The sequence below is a fragment of the Mya arenaria genome, chromosome 12, assembly GCF_026914265.1.
Source record: "Mya arenaria isolate MELC-2E11 chromosome 12, ASM2691426v1".
NCBI classification, from domain to species: domain Eukaryota; kingdom Metazoa; phylum Mollusca; class Bivalvia; order Myida; family Myidae; genus Mya; species Mya arenaria.
Window position 1 is genome coordinate 43,964,759 of NC_069133.1, and position 15,255 is coordinate 43,980,013.

Sequence of the window (15,255 nt, forward strand, 5' to 3'; positions counted from 1 at the left end):
AATCAAATTGGCCACTAAAGAGCTTATTATTTTCACACCATTTATTAATAGGGCTCCTTGATATAAGTGAATATATTTTAGCAGCGACAATGACTTATGTCATACCTGAATGCTTTTTGGATAAGTAATATCTCTCTGTTATTTTCCAAAGATATGCACAATTGTCATAATTATGAACAGACAGGGTAAACATATAAATACATACATATAAATTAATAATGAAAAACATTTTCTATATTCACACTGCATATATCCTTTATTTTCACACGGAAATGTCTGCCAGAGTCATTTTGTCGTTCCCATGCTTGAGCTGGGGTTGATGTTTGGAAACTTCACCGGACTGAACTGAGAAATGAAAAGTACAAAGCATTAAGGGACATGTTAACTAACGAAAAACATACGTACACAAAAAGACCTAGTCGTTTTAAAGAGATACGTAAGTCATTTTTACGAGTTTTGTAAGTCATTATAAAGCAATAAAAATAATACATTTGCCAACTCTATGTAACATTATGTACTTGTAGGTTACCTCGGTCAACACTTCGTAGTAAATAATTCACGCACATACTTTTTCTTACAGTTTCCCAGCTACTTCTGGATTTGTAGGAAGTTATTCTAGACTACGGCGACAAACCCTTCGTTTATTTTTACAAACATAACATCTGTGTCATTCCAAAGACGTTAAATAGGTTGTGGTAACTACATGTGTTTAACCTGGCGCTCGTCGGATAAGCATTAGTACTGGAGGAAAGTATCTATCAATGGAAAAATAGCAAATAAGAGCTCAGCCCATGGACTATTGTTTCCTGTTTCTAATAAGCGACCATAGACTTTATCTGAATATTTTGTTGCCATTATATATTTTAAATAACTCGAGTGTGCAGACAGGTGAAAGCTTATATAAGTCACTATCAATATATGTGTGTATGTCTTTAACGCACTCACTTATTTTAGCGGCCACCTCTGGGTATGTCGACGTTGATTTATACGGGCACAGCACGAATTTGTAGGCCAATGCTGCCGCAACACTACCTACCATAGGGCCAACCCAGTACACCTGATGTAAACATAAACATAAAATAGAAACACACATTGTATATGTAACACCGCCGATCATAGGACCAACACAGTACTTATGAGGTAAACATAAACTAAAAACAAAAGCTGCAAATGCAGCAACGTCGATTATTGGGCTAACCCAGTAATCTGAGGTAAACATAAACATTATAAGTATATTTCACGTGTATGCGGGGCGGATGGAAAAATCCGATACGAGGACAAGTGCGGAATCTGGTAGCGAGGCTTACACACGTGCCCTCGGGTCGGTTTTATTTATCCGGAACGGAAATAGATGAATGGTATATTTTACCTATTTCTGTATTTCATTAATTTGCTTTATCTATTCACTTCTAAAAGCGATAATTCACCCTAGCTTCATAATGACAACCAGTTCAGTCCACACACAAAACAACGCTATAATGGAGCAGGTACTATGTATTTTATCTAAGTAATGGTATTTCTGCAAATAATATAATGAGAAAGACCACTCACCCAATGATGTTCAAAGGAATTAGACACTACAGACACAGCGAAGGAGCGGGCTGGATTAAATCCTGCACCTGTAAATGGGATCTGAAACACACAAGGATACTGTTTTGAAATAGTAATCATACCATTAAACTAAAGAGACATGCCCAGTAGCTTCAAATGTAACATTGATTGTTAAGTGGCTTACGGATCAACGGATTATAGACACCACTGCTACTAAACGCCATTTGTATTCAACAAAAGTGAATAATATGGATGATGAAAGGGATAGTCTTATATCAAATAACGTTCATGAAGGCTAAATGCCCTCATCTAGCATCGGTGTCGCATGATTCTGTAGCCATGATTACGTCCAGAATGTCCGATAGAGTTGACAACAAACGCAGCAACAGAATGAGCGCCACTATACTTCTCATCGTCTTGACGTTAACGATCTCAGTACTTTTTGCAAATAACGTAGAATTACTTGAATTCCTTGACTTTCCCTCAAAACGATGACAATATACGATATAAGACTATCCCTTTCTTCTTCCATATGGCCTTTTAGTATCAGGGGCGCTAACTGTGTTATAACCATAAAGCGACAAAGATGAAACAGCTGTTTTGATTGGCTAAAATAAGTCGTGGTCATATGGTACTAAGTTGTGGCCACAAGTTACTAAGTTGTAGCCATTTTTTTAAGTTGTTGCCACAAGTTACAAAGTTTTGGCCACAATATAAATAACAGGATTGCGGATGTCACCTCTGCGTCTCCGTACATACGTATTGGTAAAAATAGATACTTACTGAGGCGAAGTGCAGGGCAGCAACAGTAAACCCAATGCTGAGGGCCGGGCTTCCAAGTAATGCCCTATTGGGGTCCGTGCATCCAAATACAGACACGACCAATATAAAGGTGTACACCAGCTCACAGGCGAACGCTTGACCAGCGTTCAGTTCAGAGTTGACTGCTGTAAGTCCAAGGTTATCATTAAACCTCGAAGGAGTTACCCTAGAGTAAATATAGTCATTGATGAGATATTCCATAGTTTAGTGTGATAATCGAATGTTCTTGACAGTGACTCGCATTAAAATCAATATATACATATGTACAACAAACATAAATATGATTGGTAAACCCTTTAATACTTATTAAATAATAGTGAAGCTGCATTTTATCGTTTCGTTTAGGATAAACAGAAAAAAATGAATGAATAAATCTGATTTGTCTAAACAGTGAACTACAGTATTACTGATTTTTCAGTTTATATTTGCCATTCATCTGATTGCAACATTGTAATTATTTTGCACTAAACGAGCTATTACCATTACATGAAATACGAACCCTTTGAGTAAAAGTGAGCCGCACATCCCGCCGCTCAACTGTGCAAGTACGTAGAACACCGCTCGCAATGGACTTATCTGTCGAGCAACGGCCATTGCCAAGGAAACGGCTGGATTAATGTGACCCCCGGACACGTGTCCTATCATCTGTATGCCTACGGCAATCATAATACCGAACGTCAGACCAACCTGTAAATGGACATAGGAAATCCAGTTGATATAACATGAAGTTAAACTAATTGAAGGATTGAGCGAATTTCTTTGTGCAATCATGCTGTTTTAGCTTGGGGTTGGGTTTGGGCGATGGGGTTGGGGGTAATGGTGGGGTTGGGGTTGGGACGGGTGGTGGATAGATCATTGGACACAATCCATGAAACTCGTTAGTGCTTGTTATCCCCCGCCTATGAAATAAGGAGGGGATATTGAAATGGCGTTGTCCGTCCGTCCGTCCGTCCTTCCTTCCGTCCGTCCGTCCGTCACCTGCGTTTTCTCAGTAACTAGCCGGTATAATTTCATGAAACTTAAAATAAATATGAACCACTATACTGGAATGATGCCCGTCTAAAAAAAAATTCGATTGGTCAATTGTCCTTGGAGTTATTGCCCTTGAGTTTTTGAAAAATGCACATTCACAGCCATTTCTCAGTCACTAGCTGGCAGAATTTCATGAAACTTAAAACAAATATGTTTTACTATACTGGGATGATGCCTGTTCATTTTTTTTTTGGATTGGTCAATTGTACTTGGAGTTATTGCCCTTGATTTTATGAAAAACTTTCATTTACAGCCATTTTTTTCAACTATTTGGTAGAAATTCTTGAAACTTTAAATGATACTGACACTGATATTTTCCTTCCTAACATTCATGAAAAGTATGCTTCAGCCAGATTCTTTGGAAAATATTTGTTTAGCTGACTTTGTGGCAAAATTCAACATAGGTTCACAAACCAGTACTGGAGAAGAAGATGATCACGAAGAGGATTCTGATAATCACACAAAGAAAATATACCACCTTAAAAATAAGATGGGCATCATCTCAAAGAGATCCACATCCAAAGTGATCAGATACCACAATGTATCGAAGCAACGTGATGAGGAAATGTATTTTCATAGGCTACTCATTTTATACTTGCCTTGGAGATCTGAAGCTGAGCTTATGCTGGAAGAGTCATTTCAAAAAAAGTTTGAGGAAGTGAAAGTTGTCATCAAAGACAACATACAAAGTTATGAGCCATATAATGATGAGATTGAAGATATTATAGAAAATTTTGACCCAAATGAAGCAGGCCCAGAAATGTGGACAGAAATCGGAATTCAAGCCCAGGGCTCGGAAAGGGATAAACCAATGTGCTTATCTTATTCTTTCTGAGATATTTTAACCTTCAAGCACAAACAAGCCATCAAGCACAAACAAGCCATCGTTGGCGGGGGATATCTTTTCACTGAAAATGCTTGTTTTGAAATTTGCAAAAGTAAATTCCTGCGCCCATATTGCATGTACACACGAAATGCATGCAATCAATAATACTAATGTATAAATTTTTCTATCATGAATAAAAACAGTACAATCTTCTGGAGGTGTTTAAAGGTCCGCCTATTGACACTCTTCCAAAACACACTCCCTGCGTCAGAGTTTGCGTTGACAATGTATTAGCCAATGAGGTTGTATTCTTAGTCACAAACAAAAGAGAAACTGAAGTAAGGTTTTTATTATTATGGGCGGCTCTTTCGCTACGATTACTCCGCCCATTCTTAATCACACTCACACGTGTTTTGGAACCGAAACGGAGTTTTCCCGGTGATGCATCTGAAAACACTATGATTATTTTTACTCTTTGATACCGAAATTAAAGCAAAAAGTACAATTTAAGTATAAAAAATTAAAACTGGCTGTAGTGGGAAACGAACCCAAGCAGGAGGGCAATTTATAAGGAAAATAAAACGGATACCATATCCACTGGCCCACAAGAACTAGTTTATAAGCTGACGGATATTATAACCTTTGTTGAATACGTTGGTAGCATCATGTGATGATGCCAATCAACCAATCACGCTACAGCATTTTGTTGAATCGCCTTACTAACACTTCAAAACCGTTGGTTTACTTCAAAAACTATATTTGAGCATATATCAACATTTGTTGAAGGGTTCCGGGTCTCAGTATTTTAGTTTCAACACTTCTAATGATTTGCTAGTCTACAGAACATTTTGTAATACATTTTCCATAAAAAGTGCATTTTACAAACCATTAAATAGTCCCTTTAACTATTACGTAGATTACCGTCGCCGTAGTTTATATTGCAGTATTAAGTCGACCCATTTACCTTATTTTTTTTATCTTACATGGTTCGGCCATAAGACGATTTATTAATTTATTTTTTTAACCCACAATCAATGCTTTTAGACAGAAAAAAGAACCCATTGAAATGTCGTTCTTGGGGGGGATATTTTGCCTTGCAAAAGAAAACATTCTTAAAATGATTGCAAATTAAAATCAGCCTTTTGAAATAGATCGTCCTAGGGCACACTTAAAAAGATATATTCATAAAAGAGATTACATGAACAATATTACTTTAAAACGGCGACATAACTAGTAACTATTGACATTGAATTTAAATACTCGCACACCACGACGATGACGTCAATAAACAAAACCGCACACTCCATTAAGTGAAATGTGAAAATAAGCATTTACAACGTCAAATTTTACTCAGATGTAACGTTTTAAGTATACATGCAAGAAACAGTGCGGGCGGATCGAAAATTACAACTCCCTGGCATGCTGTGTGCAATAACGAGCTGAACTTTTTTGAAGTTCTAAATAAGGTTTGAGAATAATTATCCGACCGAAATAATAATTGGTCAAAAGCGTGTTATTTGCCGAGGAACATAACTCATCATATGCTTTTTATTATTCACAGAAATGAATTGTATCTTTGAGGATTCCGCATGAAAATGTGTCAAGGGAGATTACTGCCCAATTTTTTTTAAATATTCATACGCAGTGGTCTCCCTCGGCGTGCACGAAATCTAGCTGGATTTTAGCTTTATAGAAATCTACTTTGTTATATTGTTTTAAATTATCTATTAAACGTATTATTTCGATGACATAGAATAAATCTAAATATTGAATATTTCAAATCTAAAATTTCAAATGTATTCGAAATAAAAACATATTTTAAGCATGCGCTGCTTTTGTGCTTTTGCATATCATCACGTGGTACGCGCGACGGCAATGTTTTCTGTATACATTAAAGGGAAGTATCCGCTATGTGGATTATATTCCAATTTACTGGTCAAGGGAGATACCTCACATATAGTGCTCATTAATTACACACTTGATTAATTGGATGTTATGAAGACATCAAGTGTAAATTTAACTAAAAGCAAATTACAAACTTAAGTGAAAAATCATGTAAAACAGATTCACCTACTTCTTACGATCGCCCAAATCCGATCATTTGTCCGAAAATAATCTAAATACGCCAATAATGTGTATAGTTCATAGATCTTGAAGCTGTGCTGATTAGTAAGTAAAGAAAACATTTAACGTGGAGAATATAGAAACAATTGCAAGCAACAAATTGCGGTTTTTAAATTTTCACGGCATCACGAATGATATATTTAGAATGATCTTGTAAAAAAAAAAGATCCAAAAATGAATTGATTAAATGTTGACTGAAAATCATCGCTGTAAATTAAGGGGGTGAGTTTGGGTTAGAATATCGGGCGGTACGCGAGCTTCAGTTTACTATACAACACTTAAATATACTTTACGGATACAGCACGCAAAATATCACTTCGGACTAAGCACTTTTACCTACATTTAAACGAAATCAAACACAGAAGTTTACGGTGGTGAAAAGCGGTTCTAGCGGGCTTAACTCTAACGACTAGAGGGAAGTTTCGACAAAATAGATGAGTTTACTGTAGTTAAAACCGGTTTTATAGGGCTAAAACAAACGACTAGAGGGAAGTTTCGACAAAACAGATGAGCTCATGGTGGTTTAAACCGGTAATAGAGCGCTCAACACTAATGACTCGAAGGAAGTTTCGACAAAACAGATGAGCTCATGGTGGTTTAAACCGGTAATAGAGCGCTCGACACTAACGACTCGAGGGATGTTTCGTCAAAACAGATGAGCTCATGGTGGTTTAAACCGGTAATAGAGCGCTCGACACTAACGACTCGAGGGAAGTTTCGACAAAACAGATGAGCTCATGGTGGTTTAAACCGGTTATAGAGCGCTCAACACTAACGATTCGAGGGAAGTTTCGACAAAACAGATGAGCTCATGGTGGTTTAAACCGGTAATAGAGCGCTCAACACTAATGACTCGAAGGAAGTTTCGACAAAACAGATGAGCTCATGGTGGTTTAAACCGGTATTAGAGCGCTCGACACTAATGACTTGAGGGAAGTTTCGACAAAACAGATGAGCTCATGGTGGTTTAAACCGGTATTAGAGCGCTCGACACTAACGAATCGAGGGAAGTTTCGACAAAACAGATGAGCTCATGGTGGTTTAAACCGGTAATAGAGCGCTCAACACTAACGATTCGAGGGAAGTTTCGACAAAACAGATGAGCTCATGGTGGTTTAAACCGGTAATAGAGCGCTCAACACTAACGATTCGAGGGAAGTTTCGACAAAACAGATGAGCTCATGGTGGTTTAAACCGGTATTAGAGCGCTCGACACTAACGACTCGAGGGAAGTTTCGACAAAACAGATGAGCTCATGGTGGTTTAAACCGGTAATAGAGCGCTCAACACTAACGATTCGAGGGAAGTTTCGACAAAACAGATGAGCTCATGGTGGTTTAAACCGGTAATAGAGCGCTCAACACTAACGACTCGAAGGAAGTTTCGACAAAACAGATGAGCTCATGGTGGTTTAAACCGGTAAAAGAGCGCTCGACACTAACGACTCGAGGGAAGTTTCGACAAAACAGATGAGCTCATGGTGGTATAAACCGGTAATAGAGCGCTCAACACTAACGACTCGAGGGAAGTTTCGACAAAACAGATGAGCTCATGGTGGTTTAAACCGGTAATAGAGCACTCGACACTAACAACTCGAAAAAAGTGAAGACAAGACAGATGAGCCTAAGGTGGTTAAAACCGGTTATACAGCTCTCAACACTAACGACCAGAGGGAAGTTCAGCATATGTTAAAGGGACTGTACACCAGATTGGCACCAAAAAAAGTTTTTTTCTGTAACGAATCTCAAGACAATTATTGAATAGAATGTGTTACGCTTTAATATCATAATTGTAAAAAAAATACCAAAATGTAAAAAAAAAATGTGTCGGAGATCGGGTTCGATCCAGTGTCGCCAAAATTGCAGTCCAGCGTCGTTTTCTGCGATCAACATTTAAGACTAGAAGAAAGCTAAAGAAGGAAATTTAGCAAGGAAGGTATATATTTCGGGGAAAAACATAAGAAACCTACTTTGACGTATTTAGCGGAGGGGTCAACCGTAGTATCCATATCAACAGCGGACATTGTGGATATGAAGATGAACAGAAAGGTGGCCATGAACTCCGCTATAACTGCCCGCCAAAACGGCCATTCCTTCAGCTCATCCACCCATTTTTCTTGCTTTTTCTTGTCCCCTTGCCGCAGCTCGTCCATAAGCCTCACCAAATAAAAGAAGTAGCCGTCAATCGGGGTCATCTTTGTGCCTAGTTAGTAGTTATCTGTCGTAATGCCTAAAGCAAATTGTCCAAAAATATGCTATTGCAAAAGGTGACAACAGTAAAACGTGTTTGTTCCAATTCAACACAATATCACATAGGTAGATACATTTCACCAGCTTTTTTTCAATGAGCGGTCTCAGACTCAAAATGACGCTTCACCAGTTAAGGAATGAATTTATTTTCGAGTTACTGTCTGAAAATTGGTAAACGAATAGAAGAGCATATGCCCATATTTAATTATTTCAGAAATTTCAAAATTCCAGTAGCCGGTGGGTTCAATTTAAATGTGCTTTCAATAAGGATCGTATCATTTGCAGTTGTAGTTGTAGGAGGTCGTCACTGTTTACTTTTAACAAAACAACTAGTAGTCCGGCAAATTAACTATATCGATACCAGACTTTATTTGGTAGAAAATGTATGTTTATCGGATTAGTACAAATTTGTACAATAACAAGTGTTTTGTAATAAGGTAAATTGTTAACTATGGGGAATAAAAGGTATTATGTCTGGTCGCGAATGCTGATATTTGTATTAATCCAGATCCGTCAGACAAATAAATTACGGTGTATTAAACATACGATACAATCATGTGCTTCGTAATTTTGTAAATTGTAAAGGACAGTACGACCGCATTTGTCCTCCGTAGAGTTAAAACAGGTTTCTCTTTTCGCCTTTTGTAATTAAAAACACCCATTTCAGAAGTGGAGGAATATCATAACACACGTTACATCGGTGTATCATTAGTTTGTATTCTTATTCTTCTATTTCTAAAGAGTATAACATACGATACGCACAATAATATGAACTAAGGCGTTGCCTCGACGGGCTTGAAGGAATTTTACCGGAAGTAGTTAAGTTCGTTTTTACTTTTATGTGAAGTGAGTGAAAGGGGATGTGGATGGCATTTCGAAGCAGTTCATCAATTGTCAAATCAAGCGAGGGGTGGGGTGGGGATTGTGGGCTTGTGGGTACACAAAGACCCCCCCCCCCCACCCCAGTTGGCCGGCAAATGAAGATCATTTTAATCTTAAAATTATACCTTATCAATTAAAAATTAAAACGCTGATATCTCTCTCTCTCTCTCTCTCTCTCTCTCTCTCTCTCTCTATATATATATATATATATATATATATATATATATATATATATATAAGTTAACCTCTTATTATGAGAAAAATGCAATTAAATCTCTGATGCATATTTGTTTGAACATGAAACAAACAGTAATGAAATATAATTTATTTCAAATAACAAGTATTCATTATAAGTTAAAACTTATTATTACACCGATTCATATTACACACAAGATCAATGGTGTTTTTCCCAAATTCTAAAACCCGAAGGGTTTATTTCTCATGCAGGTTTATTTTCCTTTTTGTGGGCAAGCAGATCTGATCACTACATCATCAGGACCACAGTGAGGTTATATTACATTCTTAGTTGTATGTAAATATGTATCTGCATGTGGTCACAACCAGTTAATAGGACAGGGACAAGCCCAGTAGTAAACAATTCAATTATAAACGTTGTTTATTCATGTAAACCAGTCATATAAGACTGCTGATAAAACATTAGATGGAGATTCTTATATTAAAGTGAAAAAGAGAGATGTTTTATGCATTTTTTCTTAAACCGTTAGTAACGGTTTAAGCCGTAAAACATTAATTTTGAAACGGAAATATGAAAATCTGCGATCTGATCTTTTGTCAGCAATTTTTTATCACTCGTTTGCAGATATTTACGCAAAAATTTGCGCATTCCAAGACAAAAAATAAAAAAAAGTTGTCAAAACGGTAAATCTGTGAGAGTGCATCTTTAAAGTTTATTGGAAATTTAAAACTCTTTAATTAGACGCATGGAACAACCTTGTCTCAGCATTTTTAATAATGTCCACACCGCAAAAATGCAGTAAAAATAGGCATGATAGGGGCCAGCATCAGCTTGAAAACAATGCAGAATAAAATAAAACTAACATACAAACTAATTATGTACTTCCAAGAACTCAACGACTGGGTGTTTCAATGTCTGAACCTTTTCGCCCGTACATCTTGTTTTGAAACAACAACAAGGCGATCGCTGTAAGTCTGTAACACAATAGGTCATGATGACCGATATTTCTTTCTTCCGCATATCTGGTGTATTTGTTAATGAAAAGCATAAATCTGTTTTAATGCGATCTAGTGGATACGCAGAAGATTATGGTAATGCACCAGTCAATTGTAACCACGGCCCCCCAGGTCCGGGGGTATACCGGGGATAGCCGGGGAAAAGGGTCGTGTTTTTACTTTAGAGGTGGCCCCGCAGGGCCGGATGACTGCGGTGGTTTTGTCATAGCGCCAAATTTAGCGGAGATTGGGCCCTATATAGAGTCTCTGGGGTGCGGGGGCATTTGGCCGGGGTTTAACCATCATTTCGTCCCCGCAGGGCGGAGATTTTACCTTGGGTTGGCTGGACCGAAAGTCAAAGTCCACGCTATTCTCCGGACCTGGGGGGGGGGGCGTGGTTACAATTGACTGGTGCATAATATTATATCACAATTTGGGTCATTGAGCTTCGACCTTTCCATTTCTTTAATATGGCATTGGTATATTTATTAATGAAAGCACAAGTCTGTTTTAAGGCGATCGGGGCAATGCACTGGAGATTATTGTAATACTATTGTCTATAGTCCGATTTTTGCCTTTGAGCTGTGACCATGAAGAGTACTTAAGTATGACATACCGAAATAGATAGTGTCAATGTGCATTATAACCTTCCCTATTGGATCCTTAATTATTATTATCCTTAATTATTTAAACTTACTGCGGAAACGAAACTGAAACGCAGTTGGTAACATGCCAAGCTATGATTCTATAAGTTAAGGGTTTGAAATCGCACATAGAAACATTGTATGTAATATTGTGTTTTTATTAATGATTATAAATTATAAAGCAATTATTAGCATAGCGTCAATAAGCTCACGTTTATTTTTTTTATTTTTTTTAAATTTTACATTCGTTTTTTGTATGTAGACATTCCACACTACATATACATGTAATGCATACAATGTCCCCTCTATCAGGAAGTTAAGACTTGCAAGTTTTGGCCTGATCTCCAAGATTTGGGAACTTGGGAATTCATCAGACTTCTAGTTCTTGCCAATGAAAACTGTAATAATGTATAGTATATTTGTGTATTCATCATCTATTAGCCTTAAAGTTTGTTAAAAAACCTCATTAACATTGCAATGTTTTTTATCAAGAAGGAACTTCGATGGACTCCCCTCTGTTGTGACTAACAGTGCCTTCCTGAATTGCCCAGATATGCCTGTATCGAGACCGACTCCCATTTCTATGAAGGGCGTGGTCAGGGTGAGTCCTGAATCACGTGATTTAGAAATTTACGCGTTGGTTTACATTGGTTGTGACCTGTGGTGGCCAATGTGAGAACACAAGTCATGTGATTCCTCATTCGGGTGATATGAGAGCGTCTCATCGAAGATGACCCTAATGAATCCTTTTTATTCATACGCAAATACATGCGACATCTTGGGAATTAGATTCCTTTAATTTATTTCCTTAAATTATAACATTTTATTGTGATTTTAAGTCTTGCATAAAGCCACTAAGAGCTTCTAAGAAATAATGTGTTGGTAGTTCTTAAAAGCTCTACGTGAGTAAAAGCAGGACCAATTGTTTGCACCTCACCATAAGGCCATACCAAATCGTTTCTATGTTAAGTGTCAGCAGATGGATAGGTATTGAGCTTCCCGATCGAAAAAACACATTTGATTTGATACCGATCTTGACGAATATGTTTAATGTACTTTTACTATAATCACCACTACCGACCTCAAGTTAAAACAACATGCTTCATGCTTTGTAGTAGTATGCGTTTCATATTTCACATCAGAAAATGATGAATACTGTGTTGATATTCATTGATTATCACATTTAAATACAAGTTTTATTTGAACTCCTTTTGCAGTGGTAATATAATTATCTTATAATTGAAAATTAAAATGTTTACAAGTTTATTGGTACACTTAGCACATACATACATGTGATAAAATGTTATACAATAGTGTACTAATAACTACAATAACCAGGCCGTGGGCTGTTACTATCAGAAGGAAGAAATAATGCGGAAAAGTGGCTACACATTTATCAAAAGGAAAATACATGCTTCTATGATTATCTAACGTTTTGTGTGTTTGGAATGCCGGTTGGGTTTTTAAAATGATTTAATATAATAGCCAAAAAATTGCCTAATTGAACAAGTGTTTCTTCATTGTTTTCATTCATAAGAATTTCGAAATTATACAATTTATGTTTCTTGCAAAATTAGAATGGACCTGAATGGACTTAGGAGGATCTGGTGTCTATATTATAATAAGATGTCACGCGTTTAATATTCGTTTGTTTTGTAACGTCATCTTGTACGAAGAAACTCGACCTAGTTCACTATTAAAGGAGCACTTCCCTTTGTTATTACGATTTAAACAGGATTGTCAATCGCCTGATATTGAGGACAGGCTATATTTGAATTAACGCACAATGCAATTTGAATTTCATTCACTTATTCAATCCTCCAGAAAGTGGTTGACATTATAATAACATCATTGTCATTGTTATAAGCCATATCTACTTTGTTCCAGGTTGTATGCCATACCTTACCTTGTCATACCGATATTGCTGATCTTGAAGACAAAGATGTAGTCGGTAATGTGTAAATCTGAAAATGGAATTATTTAATTACGTCGAATACAATTCATACATCACAGTTAAAGTCATTATGACATGAATTAATCCGATTTGTTTTATTGGCAGTATGCCAACAAATAAGTGCAATGCTTCGACTAGGGCGAAATGCGGATTAATAATTCCTTAATTATTTTGTTTGCACTGCATCGAATTAACTCTATAATAGTTATAAGTTCGTGCGACCTAAACTAGTTATCTTAATACTCCGAAGAACGTATTATATGTACGTTTGACATTAAAGAAATTATTCAGTTATACTTAACACCAACTAGACCAAAGACGAATACAAATAATAGTCTGTGCACCTAACACTAAACACAGAAGTTTCGCCAGCACTGCAATGCTTTAATTTAGCCACATCAATGTCTGTTAAATGATTTTTTTTTATAACGGCTGTTTTGTTGGTAATAAACTAGTTTTTGGTTTTGTATTAGTTTTGAGAATTGCGTAATTGTTGCAGCAGTAGTAGAAGCAGCAGCAGCAGTAGCAGCGGCAGTAGCAGCAACAGCAGTAGCAGCAGTAGTATAAAAAGTATGTAAATAGACAAGTCTACAACAGATGCTTATGTTGTACTCTCACTATTATCTCTGTTAATGATTTCCCAAAATTCTTTCCTATTTATTTACCTTTACTGTTCTTCAGTTTTGTTATTTCACTCTAAGTGTGAATTGTCTTGTATGAGCTCAATGTATTATGTTTTTCTTTCATTATAAAGATTATTTTTTGATAGATAACGTTTTTATTTAACTTGAATGCGTACTTAGTCTTATTGAAACCTCTTCTGGCTTCTCGACAATCTTGACCAAACCATATGGATTTTTTTTCTGTTCACAATTCTAGTCAGATGGTATCGAAAAAATAGGTACAGCTGTGTCAACAAATAGATTAATGATATCAGACACGATATAATCAATTTGATTTTGGCAAAGGTTTTTGGCTTTCTGAGATGGTCACTCATTTATCATATATCTAAATTGAAGATTCTTAAGTTTAGTATCCCATAAATTTAATTCTAGGCGCATTGACGGTTTGTGCAGCTACGCAAATATTAGATTCCATGTAATTGGGTTATGCACGCCTCAATAAAGGGGGCTGTACTCTTATACTTCTAAACATCTCACTAACTTGAACAGCGACGAACTACAAATAGAATACCCCTTAACAAGAAAACTGTCTGTTTTTATCGCCTGTGGTTCTTCCATTAATAAGTTTATTGCAGAAATTCTAAGAATCGATCACCATAAATATCTGTTGAATTGTCGAAACTTTTCCTTATCCTGCTTTCTTTATTCTTTAAATCCAATTTTTACATTTAGTTTTCGTATTTATCGTACACCTAGACCAAGTTTTGTAGTTCTAAAAACGATATTATTAAGTCACAAAAATACGTATACGCTCATATATATTTTACTTAGCTCATTCAGTTCAATACATGTGTTAATGTATTTAACACCTCAAGGTAGGTCCGAATCGGTTTTAGTAATTCTTTTCAATATATCCTCTAGCACTGTTCACACTTTACGATGTACATTTCAGGACAGCGTTCAGTTTCCAATGATGAATAGAAATTTATTTTGTGCAACAAACAAAGAGCACTTGAAACATGAATCAAATGCTTAATTATGCGGTAAGCGCAGTGGTTAGCCAACTCGCTTCCCATCAAGGCGTCTCGGGTTCGATTTCCGGCCTGGGCGTATGTGAGTTTCGTTGGTGATAACCAAGCCGGACAAGTGAGTTTTCTTTGCACACTCCGATTACCAAAACAAACATATCACACTTTCACTCAGAGTGACTAAGCATAAGAGAAGCTAACGTTTAAACAAAATGCATTATGATTGAATGCTATTTCAATTTACCATAATGATTGTCGAGCAACATTTTAGCAGATAAATGCTTCTTAACAGTGAACGTGCGTTATCATTTTCACTACGTCCAGACTGC

The 15,255-nt window shown here is 36.7% G+C and overlaps 1 protein-coding gene across 1 annotated transcript; it reads right to left on the minus strand.

Moving 5' to 3' along the window:
- Positions 1–262: 262 nt before the first annotated feature.
- On the minus strand, positions 263–8,549 carry LOC128210726 (aquaporin-1-like). The gene is made up of 6 exons (XM_052915080.1): positions 8,325–8,549; positions 2,873–3,060; positions 2,335–2,539; positions 1,552–1,632; positions 946–1,057; positions 263–345 (listed from the first exon to the last, which is right to left on the minus strand). The coding sequence occupies exons 1-6, from the start codon at positions 8,547–8,549 to the stop codon at positions 263–265; spliced, it is 894 nt and encodes a 297-aa protein (XP_052771040.1).
- Between the last annotated feature and the right edge of the window lie 6,706 nt (positions 8,550–15,255).

Coding starts and splice junctions, on each gene's coding strand:
- LOC128210726 (XM_052915080.1), bottom strand. CDS start 8,549: ATGACCCCGATTGACGGCTACTTCTTTTATTTGGTGAGGCTTATGGAC. Junction 3,061..8,324: donor CCTCCGCTAAATACGTCAAA/GTAGGTTTCTTA, acceptor GTCCATTTACAG/GTTGGTCTGACGTTCGGTAT. Junction 1,058..1,551: donor ATTCCTTTGAACATCATTGG/GTGAGTGGTCTT, acceptor TGTTTACATCAG/GTGTACTGGGTTGGCCCTAT.